This window comes from Eutrema salsugineum, unplaced genomic scaffold (genome assembly GCF_000478725.1).
Source record: "Eutrema salsugineum unplaced genomic scaffold, Eutsalg1_0 scaffold_12, whole genome shotgun sequence".
Taxonomy (NCBI): domain Eukaryota; kingdom Viridiplantae; phylum Streptophyta; class Magnoliopsida; order Brassicales; family Brassicaceae; genus Eutrema; species Eutrema salsugineum.
In genome coordinates, this window is record NW_006256895.1 from 7,135,102 (window position 1) to 7,155,736 (window position 20,635).

General features: G+C 40.2%; 1 protein-coding gene and 2 non-coding genes across 5 annotated transcripts; all 3 read right to left on the bottom strand.

Moving 5' to 3' along the window:
• Window positions 1-2,935: 2,935 nt before the first annotated feature.
• LOC18025589 (26S proteasome non-ATPase regulatory subunit 10) lies at window positions 2,936-5,792 on the bottom strand. 3 transcript variants are annotated; one of them, XM_024160321.1, is made up of 8 exons: window positions 5,660-5,792; window positions 4,501-4,698; window positions 4,230-4,327; window positions 3,805-3,862; window positions 3,656-3,715; window positions 3,504-3,554; window positions 3,332-3,410; window positions 2,936-3,171 (listed from the first exon to the last, which is right to left on the bottom strand). In XM_024160321.1, exons 2-8 carry the CDS (start codon window positions 4,663-4,665, stop codon window positions 3,092-3,094), a joined length of 591 nt encoding a protein of 196 aa, XP_024016089.1. In that variant the 5' UTR covers window positions 4,666-4,698; window positions 5,660-5,792; the 3' UTR covers window positions 2,936-3,091. The 3 variants fall into 3 exon arrangements, with proteins under 3 accessions (XP_024016089.1, XP_024016092.1, XP_024016090.1); XM_024160324.1 differs by having other exon boundaries at window positions 4,501-4,631; window positions 5,660-5,775; XM_024160322.1 differs by having other exon boundaries at window positions 4,501-4,800; window positions 5,660-5,768.
• Window positions 5,793-12,364: 6,572 nt separating this feature from the next.
• LOC112089443 lies at window positions 12,365-12,471 on the bottom strand. Its single transcript, XR_002901081.1, has one exon. It is a non-coding gene; the product is annotated as a small nucleolar RNA R71 (small nucleolar RNA).
• A 2,754-nt stretch (window positions 12,472-15,225) lies between these two features.
• Window positions 15,226-15,331, bottom strand: LOC112089519. Its single transcript, XR_002901157.1, has one exon. It is a non-coding gene; the product is annotated as a small nucleolar RNA R71 (small nucleolar RNA).
• Window positions 15,332-20,635: the final 5,304 nt, after the last annotated feature.

Below are 20,635 nucleotides of genomic sequence, written 5' to 3' on the forward strand. Positions count from 1 at the left end.
TGTATTGATTGCTTCGGTTGGCTTCAGTAGACTTCTCGAGTCGTAGCGTACTTTGAATGTGAAAAAGTAGACTTCATTATGAAAAAGTAGACTCCATTGTGAAAAGTAGACTTCATTGTGAAAAACTAGACTTCGCTTTGCAAATAGTAGACTTCATTCATTTATAGTTTCAAACTGTTACTTATAATCAGTTTTCTGATTAAAGCTCTTTTACCGTTGATGTAGAATACTGTGTTAGATAATGGAGGCCTCTGAATTCCCGCGAAGATTTTACACCAAAGGCGGTGAGCCAGTCCCGACAAAAGCATCGGCTATCATGTTGATGATTATAGGCTGGTTCCTGCACTACGCAAGCTCTACGAGAGGATGAATGGGAATAGATTTATGAGTCACCGTTGGGTGTCTTCTTAATGTTCTACGAGTAGGATTTTGGTTGGGCGTCTAGGCTGATGCACCACATGCTCACCTTTCGGATAGTTTGAAATCAGAGGTACAAGATATGAAGCCTGATTGGTACCACTCCAGTGAGGTTTTCATTGCATGAGTTTGAGGAAATCACCGGACTCAACTGCGGGTACGTGACTGACTTGGCTCTACCTGATCTTGAGCTTTCCGATGACATGCGGGTATTCTGGGAGCAAATGGGGGTCGATGTCGACTTGGGACCAAGCACACTTGAAATAATTGAAGCCTGTTCTAACTGCTCATCATGGTCTCGGGATGATAGGATGCGTTAGGGATATCTTGGGATCTATGCTGGTTTCATAGTGGCAACAAAACCAAGCTCATCCACAAATGCAAGCTCATCCACAAATGCTAACCATGTCAGACTAGTGATAGATCTCGAAGGTTTTAGAGAGTTCCCATGGGGAAGAATTGCTTTTCAGCATCTGATCAAGTCTGTCAAGGAGAAAGATCTCAGCAAAAATATTCATATAGAAGGATTTGTGCAAGCTCTTCAAGTATGGGTATATTATGCTCTTCCGGATTTTGCTGCTGAATTTGGCAGCTTTGAATCAACGTTTACTTTGTTATCAGGATCGTCTTCCATTAGTTGAACCTCATCGAGTTGCTCAATATCTGGTTCTTCCATTGTGTTGATCAGTCGATGTGTACTTCTGTTGCCGCTTCTCCTGCTGGCATTATCTCTGCGAGGTCTTTGATACGACATGTTATCTCTAGTTGATCTTTCGTTCCTGACCACATGTGAATCAGAACATAGACAGTGTCAATGCTCGTAGGCTGGGTCTTCCTCCCACCTGATTTGTGCCCATGCTCTAGACAACACGTCTTCCATCGTTCTGCACTGATACTTTGTCAATTCTTTATACAGGTCACCGTTTTGGAGCAAACCTCTTTTGAAAGCTGAAATCGCAGTAGACGTGACACATGCTGGTATAGACACTTTTTCCTTGTTGAATAGTCCCACATAACTTCGTAAGGATTCACTTCTCTTCTGAACGACCTCATAAAGATCATCAGCTGTCTTCTCCAAATTCCGCTACTTGCAAACTGTTCAACGAAGCGATCTGTTAGCGACGCAAAGGAGTCGATCGAAGCATTTGGAAAATTTGTAAACCATTGAAGGGTTGGTCTCAAAAGACTCGAACTGAATCCTTTGCAGATGGTAGCTTCACAAAGTTCTTTTGCAACTGCCATCGTAAACATTCTCTGCTTGTATTGTGCTATGTGGTTATCTGGGTCCGTCGTTCCGTCGTACATCTTCATTGTAAGAAGTGTAAACTTCCTTGGCATCTCCACCAACGCAATTGCGTCTGTGAACGAGGTATCAGCGTAAGATTTAGGTGCACGTTTTGTGATTGGAGGAGCTACTCCTGGAAGTCTCCCAATTAAGGCTTCCATAGCTTCCAGTCATATAATTCAGTTGGACGTCTTCTGTTTGGATGAATTGTCGGACCGATAGGTGCATGTAAAGTTTGGGTATCACATGTTCCATCAGCTTCTTGTATGTCGTTCTCATTTTGCTGTGTGGATCTGTTACCCGTTATTCAAACAGTATCATCCAATTGTAACATCGGGGGAACCATGGAGCGAGGATCGACATTTGTGTTTCCATCACTAGTCAGAGCAGCATTCGCCTCTTTTAAGGAAGCGTTTTGTGCTTCAAGTTGCGCAAGTCGTTCTGGGCTGTAAGTGCCTCCAATTGAGCAGCATGATCAGTAGGAACATTGGTGTTCTTAGGGACACCATTGTTATCTTCTCCGTCCGACATATCTCACGTAATTAAAACTGTAGCCTCTTCTTCTAGCACTGTTTGGGCAAATTTTAACCGGTTCGTATCGAAACAGTTCTACAGATTGATGGGAAAAAGTGTTCCTTTATTAATGAGTAATCTTTGAACAACAAAGCTTTAAATCACAATGAATCGTAAGTACTTAGCTATCGTTTATCGAAGAACCTTTGGAGGTTCAAACGTTCATTGTTGAATATGAAGTCTCTGAGCTTTGTAGGGTTCTTGGTTCCTTGACTTGTTGAACCATTGATGATATGTTCCGTAGTATTTTATTGCTTTTATTTCTTACGTCCCCTTTATCTTTCAGGATCTCCTCTTTTTATCAACATCTCTAAAACCCTAAGCCCGCCCTTTTGGATTAAGAAGATGTGTTGGTTATTAGTCCTTTATCTCTAGAAGATTCGCATTTTTTATCGATTAAAACTTTCTTTTATTTGAACTTTCAGTTAGTCACTTTTATTTGACTAACTCATTTGAACATTCAGTTAGCCGAACTTTTTTCTATTATTTGGACCTTATGTCGGTCGGACTTCACTACGTATTCAGACTTTATGCGGGTCGAATCTTTCACGGGTCGAACATACTTGACAGATCCTATAGTTAATTTTACTTTATCCAACAGTTTAGCGACAAAAGGTGAGTTTGTATGTCAGCCTACTAGAGTGAGGCAGCGTTTCAAAGTTCAAATAACATGAAATAGTGCACTCAGAATCAATATTATGTCTTAGCAGCAAATTGATGACCCCTTTTGATACTTTACAGACTTTTTTTTTATCTGAAAACAAAGAATGAAAAAAAAAACGTGGAGGAAGATTTGAACCTCTGCCTTAGTTTATATTAAGTCGACATCATCTTCTCCATCTTTTCCCGCATCTTATATTGCAGTGTTGCAGGAGCACAATCGACCGGTGTTTCTCCTGTTGACAAATAATATGTTTAAGAGCAACACAGGAATATTAACAACGATGACAAGAAAATGTATCAGTAACTACCCTTTTTTTCTCGTCAAAATACTTTTAGCAGGACACTGATCAGAACATATCACGAATGCAAAGTTTGTGTAGCATGAGAATTTACCCTGTGCATTTTTGTCCTCAAGACTGGCTCCATGTTCCATTAACATCAACGCAATATCAGTTTTGTTGAATAGGGCAGTCTGTGGAAGCGAAACATTAAGTAATTAGTAGATTTCGACTTACCACGCAAATCGATCACACAAGTGGCAAAGAGAGAGGAACGGAAAGATTACCAGATGAAGCACTGACATTCCCTGCTTGTCATGGTAATTTGCATCCACGCCCTGAAATTCTAACAGTTTTAGTCTTCATGTATCTGTGGCAACTACAAACTTGGTCGGGCATTATCTTAGTTAAGCGCTTCTTCTTAATTGGAAACGAGTACCTCTTTCAGAAGCTTTTTCACACCAGCAATGTCACCATTCTTAATTGCTTCCCTTAATCCCTTTTTACAAACAGAGTCCATACAAGAAATGAATAATCCGTTAGACAAGGAAACTATGATTATCCATGTAATGAGATGTAAAGAGTTACCTCTCCGTTGACTTCATAATCTCTTTGGGGGTTGTCTAATCCAGGATTCAGAGCCAATCTGAGAATTTCAAAACCTTAATTACATATCAAAAATACCAGAAAGATATAGAAAAATCACTAAATAACAGCGAGTTAAAATCCAAACAGGTATCTGCTAGAAGCAACTTAAGGTCATTAGTCAGATGCCACAACAAAGAAAACAGGAAGGAAGTTTTCTACACAATTACACGAAAAGCAGATGAACCAATTACACATGTATCTACGGACGAGTTGAAGTGCAAGGGCAATCAGTTAATTCCTTGCATGCAATGATACATCCAAAGGCACAAATGCCTAGACAAACAACTTTCTCTCGTGTCTAAAGCTCATGGAGTAAACTCTAAGCCAAATCTTTTCCTTGATACTAAGATTAAATGCTTACATACCTAGCATTGCTGCTGGAAGTGGAACCTTTACTTTTTGCTGAAGTATCTGACTTCGTTTTAGGATCTGACTGAGGGAGAGCCACAGGGGCACGTGTAGGCTGTTCCAAGCATTTTTGAAAAGAGAGGTATGTATGTGATAAGATTAAGCTAGTCAAGTCAATACATGTAATTTAAGAATAACAATTTCTGCATCTAATTTTCTGACTTCCTCTTCAAAACTTCGGCTTATTAGTATGTTATAAGGAACACAATTCAGGAACTGAGAACTTACCTGTGGGTTCGGTGTATTGGTTGATTGGGAAGGAGCTACACAGATGCACAAAGGCATGCCACACTTGCATTCCATAATTTGACAGTCTCCAGGGCCCATGTCGTCGTCAAAGTCCAATCTCGAAACTCCTTCTGTCAAAGAATTAACTCTATTGGAAGAGTGCATGCGAATGACTTCTTGCCTGTGATAATGAGCTTGCTGCCACAGGCCCCAAGTACGGATAAGAAGAACCAAGTAATATTTATCAAGCTGGTTCAATATTTCGTGAGATGAAATCTCCGCTGGGTATGCAGACTTAGACTGAGAAAATGTGCATATGTTCCAATAAATTTATAATGTTAATGTATATTTGGATGCAATCTGACGATGCTATATCTTAATATGATGTAGTTATCATTGCATTGAGTAAAAGTGATCATTTTGTAGCATGCACCACAACTTCCCCTTTCTTCATCTATTTATTTTATCAAAACTCTTACCTGTTTCCATTTTCCTATCACTAAATTCCTTAATCGACTTCTCAGTAGTAGCTATTTCGATTTCAAAAGCACCAAAGTAATCATCGAATTTTCACATATTCTCTTATCTTCTAGCCTTCCTCTAGATCGACCGATCTACCTAGATCGATCAATCCATGACCGAAAATAAGATTACTAGGTTCATCCAAATTCATCCCGATCGAAAAATGAATGCCCTAGCAGACTTTAAAGACGTTCAAGGCACTAAAAATACATATTTTCACGCCCCTTAGAGGCAATCCACCATCACAACGACCATTGCAACCAAATCATTCATAAAGTTCTTAGTTTATTACTTCTAAAACTTTTTTTTTTATGAGAGCATTTCAACACCTACCTTAATATGTGGAGAAGGTATGATATTTTTTTAACATTTTTGTCAAATTTAGATTCCATATATCATTCTATTCTCCAACATATTAAACACGTAACCATAAAATTTAGAACAAATATGATCATTAAGCGAAATCCCAATGAAAAATCCCCAAATATAGGAGATGAAACTAACTCTCCACACTTCGTTAGAAACTTAGAGCCAACTATTTCACAAAGATAGGAAACATGATAGCATGGCGAATTGAGGAAACCCATCGAGCTGAGAACTTTAAAGCAGCGGAATTGGGGATTTGTGATTAACGAACCTGAGAGTTGAAAGCAATTGAGAGGACTTTAGGTAATCTGTAACACAGCGCGCCGTGCGGAGACTGAGAGGACAAACGATGCGATTTCGTGGAGACGAAAAGTAACACATAATGATGAGAAAACAACGAAACACTTTCCCTTTTATTATTTCTTGTTACAGTTCGACCCCTATATTTTCATGGTTTTGCCAAATATCCATTCTAATATGAAACTACATATATGAAATCGAAAAAGACCAATGTTCAAAATGGACAATTCTTAGGTTCACATGAACCTTTCTATTCATCCCATTCTATTATAACTAATCAAAAAATATGTTATGTAAAATTTAAATAAATTAAAAAAATAAAAACATTAAAATAAAAACTAAATTAATAATAAAAAATCAATATTTTTATTTTAAATATTAAACTATAATCTCTATACCCTAAACTATAATATATAAATTAAAGAAAAAATAAAAACTAAACCCTAAACTCTAAACCAAAATATTTTTTTTTTAAATTAAGAATAAAAACTAAACCCTAAACCCTAAATCCAAATATCAAATTTTAAAAGAAATTAAAAATAAAAACTAAATTCTAAATCCTAATCCCTAAACCCAAACATCAATTTTAATATATATATTTGGATTTAGGATTTAATTTTTATTTTTTTATTATTAAAATTAATGTTTGGGTTTAGGGATTAAGATTTTAGGATTTAGTTTTTATTTTTAATTTCTTTTAAAATTTAATATTTGGATTTAGGGTTTAATTTTAATATTTGGGTTCAGGATTTAGAATCTAGTTTTTTTTTATATATTTTTTTCTTAATTTAAATATATTATAATTTAGGGTATAAAGATTAGAGTTTACTATTTTAAAATTAATTTTTTGATTTTTTAATTATTTTATTTTTATCTATTTTTTTAATTTATTTTAAATCTTACATGACATATTTTGATTGGTTATAATAGAAGAGAGTGAATAAAGAGGTTCACCTTAAGAATTGTCCGTTCAAAATTAGGCACTAGTGAGGAATGTGAAATGACCGACCCTCATATACAATTATATGATTAGGCCGATTTTTTGTTTTCTTTCAAATTTTTTTTTTCATTCGATTTTGGAAAAAAAATATACCAATTTTTTTTTTCAGATTTATTACTGCAAATCGAAAAATCGCATAATCTGGCGACTAGGAAGAAATCATTGTGGCTCTCCTCACAGTGATATGTTCATAAAATGCATCATTTAGCTTGCATATTTTAGCCCAAATCATGTTTTATTTCATGTATTTTAGGTCTTTAGGTACTGTTTTAAGATTTAGGAGTTTGCATTAGGTTCAAGTGAGTCTTTGCATGGTTTGGAGTCTTAAACACGTACTTTGGAGTCTATTTGGAACAGAAGAGATGAGACCAGGTGTTGAAATAGAATTTGGAGGATCAAAATTGGTGAAAACAGAATGTTGGATTCTATCGCCAATTCCCTGTACCGCAGGAAGAAAAACACCGGCTAAAAGGCGAACTTTTATCAGCCAAAAATCCATACCGCGGGAAAGAAGTTTTATCGGGTGCTGCTTGTGTCTGGATCATGCAACTATCGGCTAAAATGCTTATCGGGTGGAGGTTGGCTCGGTAAAATTCTATACCAGATCAGAAGAGTATCGGCTAAAGTTTTATGCCGAGAGAGATGAGTTTTACCGGCTAAAAATGCTTACCGCAGAACAGATTTTCGGCCAAAAAGCTTACTGCGGTACATGAAGACTCAGCCAAAATCTCCGGTTCGCGACACGCATCAAAGATCAGCCATCCAGAAAGTCTTAACGTCCGATTTGGCTTCCGGAGTTTTCATGAAAGTTGGAGAGGATTGAGTTGTGGTTCCAGAACAGTTCAAATCAGTGGATTCAGATCAGTGATCCATCAGAAGACGTACCTGTATCACTTGTATTCCATACCGATCCGGTGTGCTTCAAAGGTTATGCGGGACGATGCCCTTCCCCTCCGACTCAGTCTCCGGAACCTTCTTCAAGATTCAAGAGCTTTGAGTCTTCTTACCAGAACACCTGAGATCACTCGATTTGAAGCTCCGAGCTGGGAGATAACGTTTCTGGAGTGAACATGGGTCCAGAAGCTTCTTTTCTGATCGGTCTGATGCACAGTAAAAATTGGCCGTTCGGAAAACCTTCCACTCCCCGGATGCAAATGAGTTCTTCACCAAAATTTGAGCTATTGGAATGATATTTCACGTGGACTTGGTTTCATATCATTTGGAGTTGTGAGCCGAAAGTTACAAGAAGCAGAAGACACATATATCGGTTCGGGTTTCAAGGAGCAAATCTGTGCTAAGTGTTTCACAAGAACCTCGGCTTGGACACCTTGGTATACCTATATGATATATTCATAATTTGTCATGATTAGGACTGCATTTTTTGTCCAAATATTGAGTCTCATGCATACATTTAGCTAGTTTTGTTAGAGTTTGTCCTTGGTTCTAGCTTTGTTTAGTATTTGCATTAGGTCCTAGAGTGTCCTGCATTTTTGGAGTGTTCTCAGGTCATTTGGAGACTTTTGGGAGCAACTTGGAGCTGGGATCATGGAGGAACCCTCACCTGTGTACAGCAACTCGGACAGATGGTTTGGTGCAGACAAAACCTTCACTTTGATCGCGTGGGACGAAGGACTTGCAATGCGATTCAACCTCCGGTGTCTTCATCACGAATCAAGAAGAATACGTCTAGTTTCCGGAACATGTAATATCGTCCTGTTTGTAGTTGTGAGCTGAAAGTTACGGCGATCGGAAGCAGTGCATGTCTCGGAGCTGATAAAAGACCAAGGCAACGCGCGTCAAAGAACTGGCGGAACGGAGCCTTTGCCGACGTCACCTGAGCTCGAGCCCTTCACCAAAGTTGAAGATGTCTGAGTCTTCTGTCTAATGAAGTTGGAATCGCACCATATGGGAGGTACTCTCCCACGAATGTGAAGTGGTCCAAGGAGACCTGAAGCCTGCGAGATGGTCTTGCGACTTGGTTAACTCACAATGCCTGGAGATTAATGCCTGGGGGTTGAGCTGCGTGTTGAGATGTGCGAGTAAGGTGTCACTGGGTAAGGTCTGAGGTTCCCGAGCAAGACAAATGCTAAGTCCACAACCGTGCGACTTGAGCATGCGAGTTGGCCAAGCTTGGAACTAAACCACATGAAGACTCGCAATCTACACCGACTTGAGCATTCGACTTGGGACTGATGGAGACCACCCCGCACATATCTCTGAAGGCCCCTGCTACATGGTCGTGCGAGTTAAGAAGCAAAGAAGACTTAGCTGCATGAAGGTTCGCAAATCACACCGAGAGAGTAATGCGGCTGAGCTTACATGGGTTTCATCTCGTTCAAGCTTCTTTCTTCGGTTGTGCGACTTAGGCCTGCGACTTGGGATTACATGAGGACCAAGTCGCACACTTATCCTCCCCAGATTTTGTCTTGGTCATGCGAGTTGAAGAGGAAGAGGACTGAATCGCACAAAGACTCGCAAAACACACCTAGATGGACATGCGGTTGAGACTAAGGGACTTAAGGCTCACAAGACTGCTTCTTCATCTGTGCGACTTGGGCATGCGACTTGGGAGGCTCCTGACCAACTCGCACATTCGTCACTTTACCCACTAAATCCGGGTCAGGACCCGGTTTATTCCGGGTTGACCCGGTTCGTTTTTAGAGACCTATATATAGTTTTTAGGGTTTTATCCCAAAAACTTAAGCTTTATTCCAAAATCTCTTTGCCTATTTTGTGTAAGAAGACTCCTTTTTGAAGAGAAATATCTGATTTGGGCGTTTTTATCAAGAGAGTTTGAGAGATCTTGTGTTTAAAAGCTGTCTTCTTCTTAATCTATCATTTCTGATCATCAAATCACACTTCTAATCATGATTAACAACACATCTTGCAAAGGATCTAGTGTGTTGGTCATGATTAGTGAGTAATCCCCATATTAAGGTCTTAGATATGTATATTAGGGTGCTTAAGTGGTAGATTAGTGAGCTTAGGAGTTAGATCATTCATATTCCATTCTCTACAACCTGTTCTTAATGCTAGATCCATACACATCATATGTGGTCTAGATTCTTGGCATTTCATGCACCAAAAGTATTTGATGAAATGCCTGAATCAAGGTTGTTAGAGGTTTAAGTGTTATTCATCATGGGAATGATTGTTTATATGCTTAAATGACAGATTAATCTGGTTCTTAATGCTTGTTGATTCATGTTTCACTAATGATGATTAGGTTAGAAACTGTTTTAGCATAGAAGTTGATACCTTCATGAGAGGATTAACTTAATCAATGATGTTTAAGTTGAATGGTTTGCTTGATCACATGGTTCATTAGCTCACTAGTTTAACACTGAAGGCACCCTAATTGACTATCATGTCTAAGACCTTTCTCATCATCATACATACATTCTCATCATTATTTTGTTATTTGCTTGTCTTTGTTTGCTTTGCTTATCATTGTTATCTTCTCTTTATATTGTTTAGTTTCTTGTTTCAATCATCAGTTCAAACCAAACCTCTTTTGTTTGCTTGAATTAAGATCAGTTCATATAGTCTAGTGTCTAGCTTCAACATTCTTGGATTGACACCCCTTATACTACTTTGACAAAGGGGATTGATAGCCCTTAAGAGCCTAAAAACTCCTGTCTATCACAATACCAAGGGTCATATTCACGAATGGCTTGGTCTCTACCTCGACCATAAGCCTCGCCATAGCCCAAGCCGAGGCATTTTATCATCACAAGCTTCTCCTGGAACGACTAAGTATCAAAGCTGTGATCTTCAAAGTCAAGAAATTCTGCTAAGTGTTGGGAAAGACCCTCAACCAAAATACCGCGGTATGGCTATACCAAGGCTATTTTTACGAAATATTTTGGTCAAGGGTGTTCTTCCACTTTCAATCAAAACCTTTTCACGAGAAGATCAAAGACAAGGATCCATGCAAGATTCAAGGGTGTTCTTCCACTTTCAATCCAGATGCAAGACACCCTCGCCATAAAGACCTCGGCACAAGACTTGTCAAAGCCAAGGGTCTGACCTAAAGACCCAGCAGGACCGGTTCAGTACTGATGGGCTTGCGGGCCTAGGGTTTGTTTTTAACAAGCCCGTTGGTCCTCCAAAAGTTTTAAATTTATAAAACCCTAGTGTCTGCAAGTGCACAGATGTACGTTGTAGGACTTAGGGTGTCGATCCACAGGGAAGATGTCTAATCTGCGAGAAATAACAAACTGGGTAAGTAAGCAAAGTCATAAACTCATGGGATTTTGGGGTTTTTGATTAAGAACCCTAAACTACATATAATCTAATATTCACAAGAAATAAGGTGCAATGCATATGAATTGTTAAAAGAATATCTCAAGCATATCAACTCAAACTATAGACTCTAAAACTCATCGGATGCGATTTAGACTTCTCCGGTTTACTCTAATCGATATATGGTGGCATTTCCAATTAGCTTCCGGGCGATTTATCTTCATCTGTTTCTGGGATCTGAATGAAACTAGAATAGACATATGTATGATTAACCAACTCTCACCATATTAATCAACTAATCACTCAGATCTGACAATTAACTCTCGCTCTCATGCCAGAAATAAGATCATGCTTTAGACATTGAATTTGTCTGCTCACATCTTCTCTATAGGTAGCTCTCGACTCCTATAGCGACTATGTTCTTCTGAAATAAGATCATGCTTTAGACAATTAACTCTCGCTCTCATGCTAGAAATAAGATCATGCTTTAGATAAAGGGGATTGATAGCCCTTAAGAGCCTAAAAACTCTGTCTATCAATTGGCGCCGTTGCCAAATTGTGGATTGTTTAGCATTAGTCTTTGATCTGTTCTTGAGATCAAGCATTTTCTTTTGTGTTTTCTAATTTCTTTCAAGTTCTGTTTGTGAGTTTCAGGTGCATGAACACCAGGTCCAGATCAAGAAGCTGTGGTCCACCTTTCCCTTTAAACGACAACATTAACCTTTTGGTACCAAGGAGGAGAAGAGACAGGCGTGGAAGACAGATCGATCAGGCTGATATGGAAGAACAAAGAGAGCATGTGGTTGACATGGAGCAACCGGCTCAGGAGCAACAGGCTCAGGAGCAACAGGCTCAGGGTTATGGAGCTGGTAATGCAGCTGGTAATGGAGTTAGTCAGGGGTTACATTAGGGTAATGTTCATCAGGAACAGGTGCATCAACATCAAGCTTATGTCCACCAGGGACAAGCTCCAGCTCATCAGCAGAGGCATCAGGCCAATGTACAGCAAAGAAAACAGGTGCACCACCAACATCAGCCCTTCCAACACCAGCAAAGGAGATATGAGCAGCCACAGGTCTATGTTGGAGAAAATGACAGGGCCAATGCTCATCAGCTGGAATTCAAGCACCACCTGTGCAAAACAACAACTTTGAAGTGAATGCATCCTTGTTGAATATGGTTCAGAACTCAAAATTCCATGGATTGGCAATGGAAGATCCCTTGGAACACTTGGATCAATTTGATAAAGTGTGTGACCTGACAAAGATAAATGGAGTTTCTGAGGACAGTTTCAAGCTCAGATTATTCCCCTTCAGTCTTGGTGACAAAGCTCACCAATGGGAGAAGAATCTTCCAAGAGGCTCCATTCAAACCTGGGAGCAATGCAAGCAGGCATTTCTATCTAAGTTCTTCTCCACCTCCAGAACAGTAAAGCTAAGAAACCAAATCTCTAGCTTCACTCAGCACAGCAATGAGAGTTTTGGTGAAGCATATGAGAGATTCAGGAGCTACACCAACCAATTCCCACACCATGGGTTCAGTGAGGCTTCTCTTCTCAGCACACTTTATAGAGGAGCTCTTCCCAAGATTAGAAACCAGCTGGATACTGCCTCCAATGGAAACTTTCTGGGAAAGGAGATTCATGCTGCTTTAGAGCTAGTGGAGAACTTAGCAATGAGCAATGACACTTATGGTGAAGACTATGACAGATCAAATAGATCAGAAGGTTCAAGCTCTGAACAGAGGCTCACTAGAGAAGTTAAGGAGTTAAGGAGTGAATCGGACAAGTTGAAATTGGTTTCTCAAAAGCCAATTGATAACACCGGATTTTGACCATTTTTATGGATCACTTTAATATTTTTTACAGGTGTTTTTACTCCATTTTCAAAGGTTTTCAAAGGATTTCTATGTTTCTGGATTTTAAAAGACTTTTCAGGTAATTTGGGATAAAGAGGCACAAATTGGAACAAAAAGACTCTTTTGGATAAATGCAGACTGTCAGAACTCTCATGGTGAGACGAAGACCTTCTCACCGTCTGATCACCCTCAAAATTGGACAACTCATAGAGGAATCAACCAGCTTTCAAATGCACTTGGTTTGGAGACATTCCAACGGTTGGATCTCAATATATTCCATTAGCCCCGGAGCCACTCGAAGACGGTCAGCAAGTCACGCGACCGCGGCCAACAGCCTATTTCCCCCGGTCAGAAGCCTCCCGACCGCGGCCAACCACCAAATCCCTGCGTTCACGTCACTCCCGACCGCGGCCATCAAGCTCCGAATTAAAACCCATATTTCTGAAGCCCAAAGTCATCCTCAGCCTCAATTCCGGAACCCTAGAGACCATGGAGTATTGAAGACTATAAATACTTGTCATTTAGGTCGTTTTTGGAGAGAACCCTTCATACTTTACAGAAACTCTTTTCCTTTAGCCGTTTTTATGCGATTTTTGTAGAAGATTGTTCAAGTCCGAGTTCTTAAATAGAGAAGCTTTCTTCATCTCTTTTCTTTACTGTTTTTCATTACTTTTATTAAAACCAATGATGATGTCAACCTCAGCCATGTCTGAGTATATCCCGAGTTGGGCTTAGGGTTCCCGAAAGGGGCTCTCATAATCGATTAAGACATCTAAGTTTATAGATCTGGGATTTCGACCTGTTCTCTGTTTATTCTTGTTCTTATTGCATGTATGCTTGATTGATCACCTAGTATCTGATCTAGATAGTTAGTGTTGCGAAAGTTTTCATTAAGTATCAGCCATAGAATGAAACAGGCGATTTTTCCGTAGGAGTGGAAACCTACCTGCGGCGAGATCGTGAGTATTGACGAGTCTTGTGCAGCTCTTGCGTTCTCTCCCTTCCAGGGCCAGAGTGGAAACCTACTGGTCAGGGTTGCGAGAAACAGTTGGTTATGATCACGACAGTGAATTAGTCATACCGCCGTACTCTAGCTCTAGAACCACCTATATATCGATATCCGTCAATCCCAATCTATCTACCCTAGTGTCAAAACCGATTATGATCCCTTAGAGTTCCCAAAAGATCAGCGTTTTTAGTCATAGTTTACAAACCAATCGATTTTTATTTGCTTATTTAGATCTGCATTTCAATTGCCTTAGTTCGATATTTACTTGCTTTACTCGCTTTCCATTCGATTTTTCTACTTGCTTTCTAGGATAGATTTATTTGCTTTCTTTAAGTTTTAGTTTAATTCGTGACAAACAACCAACCTTTAAAACCAATCTAGTCTAGACATAAAGTTAAAAACCGTAGAAGAATACCAAGCACACAAATCTCTATGGATTCGATCCCTAAATACTACAACTGATTAGCTGTGCACTTGCGGCTTTCATTTGTTTTTGTTAAGGGTAAAACTTGTTCCCTCACGCAGTTGACACGCATCAAGTTTTTGGCGCCGTTCCCGGGGATTTGTTTCGCTGCCTTTTGTTATTTTTCTTGTTTTAACATCTTTAGTTCTTTCTTAAAGTTTTGCTGAATTATCTTTCCCTTCTTTTGTTTTTCTCTGAATTGCATGAATACCAGGCGCAGACCTGTAGAAAACATTCCAATTCTAGACGAGATAGACATACACGAAAGAGAACTTCGAAGACTTAGACGAACGCAAGGAATGGCCAACGAGGACCAGCCTGGAGATCCTATTAACCGAGCTTTAAATATGGACCAAGACGGGTCCGAACATGGAGAAAATGAAGAGAATGATCACAGAGGAGGTGATCATGCTCGATAAGATGGAGAGGAAGATGAGGTTCCTCCAAGAAACCACCAGAACCGCGAGAGAGAAGAACGTGAAGACCTTGAAGCACCCATCAATGCAGCCGATGGTGACCAACAAGGGATGCAGCCGAATGGACGCATTAACCGTCCTGTACAGCCAGAAAATCAACACCGAAGACAAGCCCGAAACCATCGCATAGCTGATTTTGATGCACCTACTCAAAATTTTCAGAACCGATCTGCAATTCAAGTTCCATTTCCGAACCGGAATGAGTTTGAATTCAAGCCTCAAATCATCTCATTGGTGAAACAAAACTAATTCCATGGAGTTCCTTCTGAACACCCAATGGACTATATCGAGCTCTTTGAAGAAATCTGCAGCATGATGAGAATAAACCAAGTTCCACCAGACTATTTAAAGTGTAAGTTGTTCCCTTTTTCATTAGCAGATAAAGCTCACCGTTGGTTGAAATCTTTGCCTGCAGGATCGATTACTAATTGGGAAGAATGTAAAACTGCTTTCTTGAACCACTTCTATACTAAGTCAAGGTCGAATCAGTTGAGAACAAAGATCTCAAACTTTCAACAAGGGCCAACTGAATCTTTCTATGAAGCCTGGGAACGTTTCAAGGAGTATGAACGTGATTGCCCTCACCATGGATTTCATGGATCAAGCCTGCTAAGCACATTTTACCGAGGTTTGCAACCAAAATACAAACTTTCACTTGATACATCTAGCAATGGAGATTTTGGACAAAATACGATAGCCCAAGGAAGAGCCCTCATTGAAAATTTGGCTCAAGCCAATAGCAATGATTGTCCTGAATACGATCGATCGACGAAGCAAACCGGTACAGACAACAAGGAGATAACTGAGTTGAAGAACATGATGAGCCAGCTTCTGAAGAGCAACAATCGCCCAATCCATGCTTGTGAGAACAACAATGGCGCAGAAGATGAAGGACCTAGTGATATTAATCACATTAATCAGGCCTTTGAAGAAGAAGATGTGAACTATGTAGGAGCACTGGTGCCATATCATAATCGTTCCAACAATGGCTTCAACAACAACTTCCAGAATGCAAATTACAACAATCTCTCTTACCGCAATCCAAATGTGGAGAATCCTCAAGATCAGTACTACCCACCTCAGCAAAAATCCTTCCAAAACAAGTTTCAAGGTGGAAACTTTGGAGGAATAGTACCATATCAACCGCGACAGCCATATAAATACCAAGGTACGGGTTTTAACAATCAATTTGTACAACAGCAGGGAGTCATGACGAACCAGCTAGCTTCACAAATCGGTAGACTTGAACAGTCCATCCAACAGCTCGTTATGACGAACGAAAAAGCATCTAAAGACGTGAACGTGAAAATCGACTGCATGTACAATGATCTGAACGGTAAGTTCGAATCTTTATCTTCGCACGTCAAAAAGCTAGACGTGCAAGTCGCCCAAACAGCCGACTCTATGAAGAGGCAAAGTGGAGTTCTTCCAGGAATAGTTGAAGATAACCCTAAGAGGTTTTGCAACGCCATAACCACATTGTCCGAAGAAAAGGCCAGAACCGATGGAAAGAAAGAAGAAACCCCAATCTTTGTACCACTGTACAAGGATGTCGATGCCAAGCAGCCACCATTTAAGGTACCTGAACGATCACCGTTTCAAAGGCTTACAAAAGCCGATGATCCGGGACGTTTTGTTTTCCAATGTTTCATTTCAGGAATCAAGTTCACAGAGTGCCTGTGTGATTCCGGAGCCAATGTCAACATCATGTCTAAGACATTTTCCAAGAAATTGGGCATAAAAACCTTAAGGACATCGACGGTTAAGGTTAATTTTGGAGATTCATCTCAAAAAGATACTGAAGGGGCGATTCATGATCTAAAAGTTCTAGTAGGAGACAAAATTGTTCCAGCTGATTTCCAAGTTTTGGAGATGGATAAAGACAAGGAGAGGCCATTCATTTTCGGGAGACCATTCCTAGCTACCGTAGGAGCAGTAATCGATCACGCAAACCGACATGCTGTTTTTCCAAATGTGGATCGCAGAAGGTACTACCCGACTATCTTAGACGATTTTCCAAGTAAAAGAAATAGGCCCAAAGAGAAAGAAAAAGAAAAGCCGAAAGCTTTTGCGAAAATCAAGATCATCATTCCAGCAGATGCAACAGAAACTAGTGAGGACCAAATCCAGGAGCTGATCGAGAACACAAAAAGGGTTTTAAACAATGTTAAAGTCCGGAAGAAGAATAAAGGGAAGAAGACGGCTCCTCAAGGAGAAGAAGTAAAACCTCCAGCTACCGGAAGTGATAAGGGCACATCAAGTGGAGTGCCATTCAAATCAGCCTGATTCTTCATGCCTACGTCGAACTAAACGACTTAAAACAAAAGCGCTTAATGGGAGACAACCCATTTAGGTACTCTTTCTTTTAGTTTTCTTTTCCTTTTTACAATTTATGCTTTCTTTTGCTTTTAAGTTTCAGATATTTTATAAAACGAAAAACACAAAAAAATCAGAAAATTAGAAAAACCAAGAAGAAAAGGATAGGTTTTTAGCTGCTCGGCCCGGCAAAGACCAGAGAGTTGGACAAAGGCCGCAGGAGAAAGAGCCGCGGTCGCGACCAACCGACCCGCGGCCAAGGGAGCATCGACCGTGGCACCGTGAATGTGACCGTGGCCGAGCCCTCAATCGCCACGGTCGCGCGTCTCCTGACCGCGGCCGTTGGTCGTTGAGGTGACGACGCGGATTTCCGCCGCTTTTCGAAGTTACCTGGTGTTTCCCGGTGTTACCTGGTATTTCCCAGTGTTACCTGGTGTTTCCCGGTGATTCCCGGTGAATCCCGGTAAAGCATGTTAAGATTCTCCGTAAGTTTGAAACTTTCCTTATTTGCAAGACAAGAAAGGTAAGTTCCCGTAAACTTAAAAATTTCCCGGAAATTTTCCGTTTTTGCCACAAAAACGCTTTTTAAAGAAAAGAAACACGCTTTTTTGATCAAAACTCCTTTTTCTCTTCTCTTCCAAAAGACTTGGAGATTTAGGAGATATAACACATTTTTCAATTCTTAAGCTTTTTAAGATGTTCTTGGCCCAAACCTCACTCTTTTTCAAAGCTGATTTCAATTCTGCCATCAAATCTCTCTTTCCAGCACGGTATGAACCTCAAACTCGCCATTTTTAATTGATTTCAGAACTTAGGGTTTTCTTAAAAAGCCCAAATCTCTGTTTATTGATGGTGGAAATAGCTTAAGAACAATAGATTATCCTTTTAGGTTATCTAAAACTCGTTTTTAACACCTAGCTTAAGAGGAATTGAGATTTTTGAAACTTGGATTCTACATGCTTTATAAAAATCGAATTTGGAACAGCAAAATTGATGAATCTGATTAAGTCTTGTGTGATTAGTGATTAGTATTGGGTAATCTTTAGATTTTACATGGAAATTGCTCATAAAAACCGATTTTTAGAAGATTTCTATGTTGAGAACATCAAAAATCCGAATCTAGTCATGAACTACTTGATTTCTTTGATTGAATGTCAATTCTGCTTGCTCATGGTTTTAATTAATCTCTTTATACTAATGTTAGTATAACTGATCTTAATGTGTTAAAATCAGCATCCATATTCACTCTTTTTCCAAGAATCATTTCGTTTTGCAGAAAAATGGAACAAACCAGATCCCGAAGAAGCCGTCGCACTGGTGACAGCTCTGAGGACATTCCCAATGATGCTACTCTAGGAGAGTACATGCTGAACCAAGCCAGACCGAGAAGAAGAAACTATGTGATGAGATTGCTCCAGCACTCAAGAGAAACACGAGCAGCTCCCGAGCCACCACAGATTCGATACATTGGCAGGGAGACAAACCCGAGAGTGGACTATGCAAGACGTTTCAAGAAGCTGAACATCAAACCCACGGCTTGCATTGATTATCATACACTTGAGATGCTTGGAATAAGAGAGGATGTGATATGGTACATCGATGCACTTAAGCTGAGACCTTACATGGAGCTGAACCTTCCGACTTATCCTGAGCTAGTCCGCGAGTTCTTAGCAACTATTACACTCCACCACACGAAGAGGAGGAACCCCAGAGAATCAGATGGCATCTTGTCATTTGCTATACGCGGACAACCTTACTCGCTCACCATTTCTGAGCTTTGCGAAGCCCTTAAGCTTCCATACACCGATGGCATTTACCTTGAAGATGAACCCGATCTTAAGATGGGTCATGGAGTCTATGATAGCGGGAGATCCAAGTAAGCCCTTCTTACTCATCCAGCAGTGAGAGTTGTGCACAAACTCTTATCACACACGATTTTCTCTAGAGCCAACATGGGATGTGTTTTGAAGACTGAGCTCATTACACTTCAGATACAGTTTATGGACGACCCACGACTTGCTTGCTTTGCCTGGATCATAGCACAGAACATGGTCAAGGTGAAGCATGATTTACATGGTTGCGAGGACGCTACTCCAGCTTACGGGAGTGCTATTACAGCGATACTTTAGGCTGTAGGATTCGATTTCTCATCTGATGATCCACTTCCCGATGTCTGGTATGACCTACTTTATCTCTCTCGCGATCACACTATCTCTCGTGCCGCTTTCGATCAAGACAGGTTTGGTTACAAGTATTGCACTGGCACTGAGGAGCACCGAGTCAGCTTGCCTTCAGCATCTGTCCCGAGATTGTGTAACGGAGGACGTCCGCGATGGACTCCAGAACCCGATGATTTTCTGCCATCTGTACCTCGACTACCATTCACCATTGGCCAATACATAGGGGCCAAGGCAAAACGTGATGCAGCTGCGGCCCGTGCTCACTTTCAGCCATCTATTTCGACCGGCCACACCTCATCATCGACATCATCGCACACACATTCTGATCTGGAGCGCAGAGTTGAGAGACAGGGATGACGCTTTGAGCGCGTTGTCACCTTCCTACAGGAGCAGCACCAGTTCGCAGACGACACATCAGAGGATGAGTGATTGATCAGCACTTCACTACCATCACGGTTCTATCATCATTTTCTTTTCTTTTATCTTATTTTATTTCGCTTTCATTCACCATCTTCTCACCAACTTTTTCACACTGGGGACAGTGTGATTTAAGTCTGGGGGAGGATGTCTATCCGTACTAATCATTTTATTGCTTTTGCTTTTAAATTTCAAGCACTTTTTAAATTTTAATATGTAACCTATTCGACATTACGTAATTTTCAGGAATGTTTGACGCAAAACTATGATGATTTAGACCTGCAAACTTCTACACTTTGCATGATAGCTCATTTGTGGTTAGCACTAGACTAGGCGGTAGCTAGAGTACTTGCACTACGAACTCCCACCAGAGGACTTCTATTCATGGAGATTCTTTCTGACAGGTTATACTAGCTCATTTTATTTGACCTTAATATTGACATCTAATTTTCTCATCATTGATTTTAGGCAGGCATCGACATACACATCTAGGACGTCTTTTACCTTCACTTTTACCACTCTTTGTCGTTCTAGATGACCAGTTTATCTTTATCTGGTACCATACCCTAGACCCAAAAAACTTGTTTTCAATCCTCATGCATTCTCTCTTTAGTTTATATCAGCAGATATGTGCAAAAACGTCGGAGAGAAGAGGAGCGACGCAGTTTTCAGTCACTCAAAAAGGAGACTGAATGGAATTTGGAAGGAAGAGTATCAGAAACCTCATAAAGCTGGTAATTTCGTGCTCTCTAAGACTCTATATCATCTAAAGGTGTTCCCTCTCTTCAAAAAAAAAAAAAAAAAAAAACGAATGAAAAGAGAGAGGGAAACAAAAAGCCTAATGAGTCTTAGATTGACGAAATTTGTGGAGCAACAAGCAACCACTATTCGTTTAAGGAGCTATGGTTTTGAAAGATTTACAAAAATCTAAGTCTGGGGGAGTTAGGAGAGAACCTGAGGAAGAAGACCAGGAATCTATGGCAA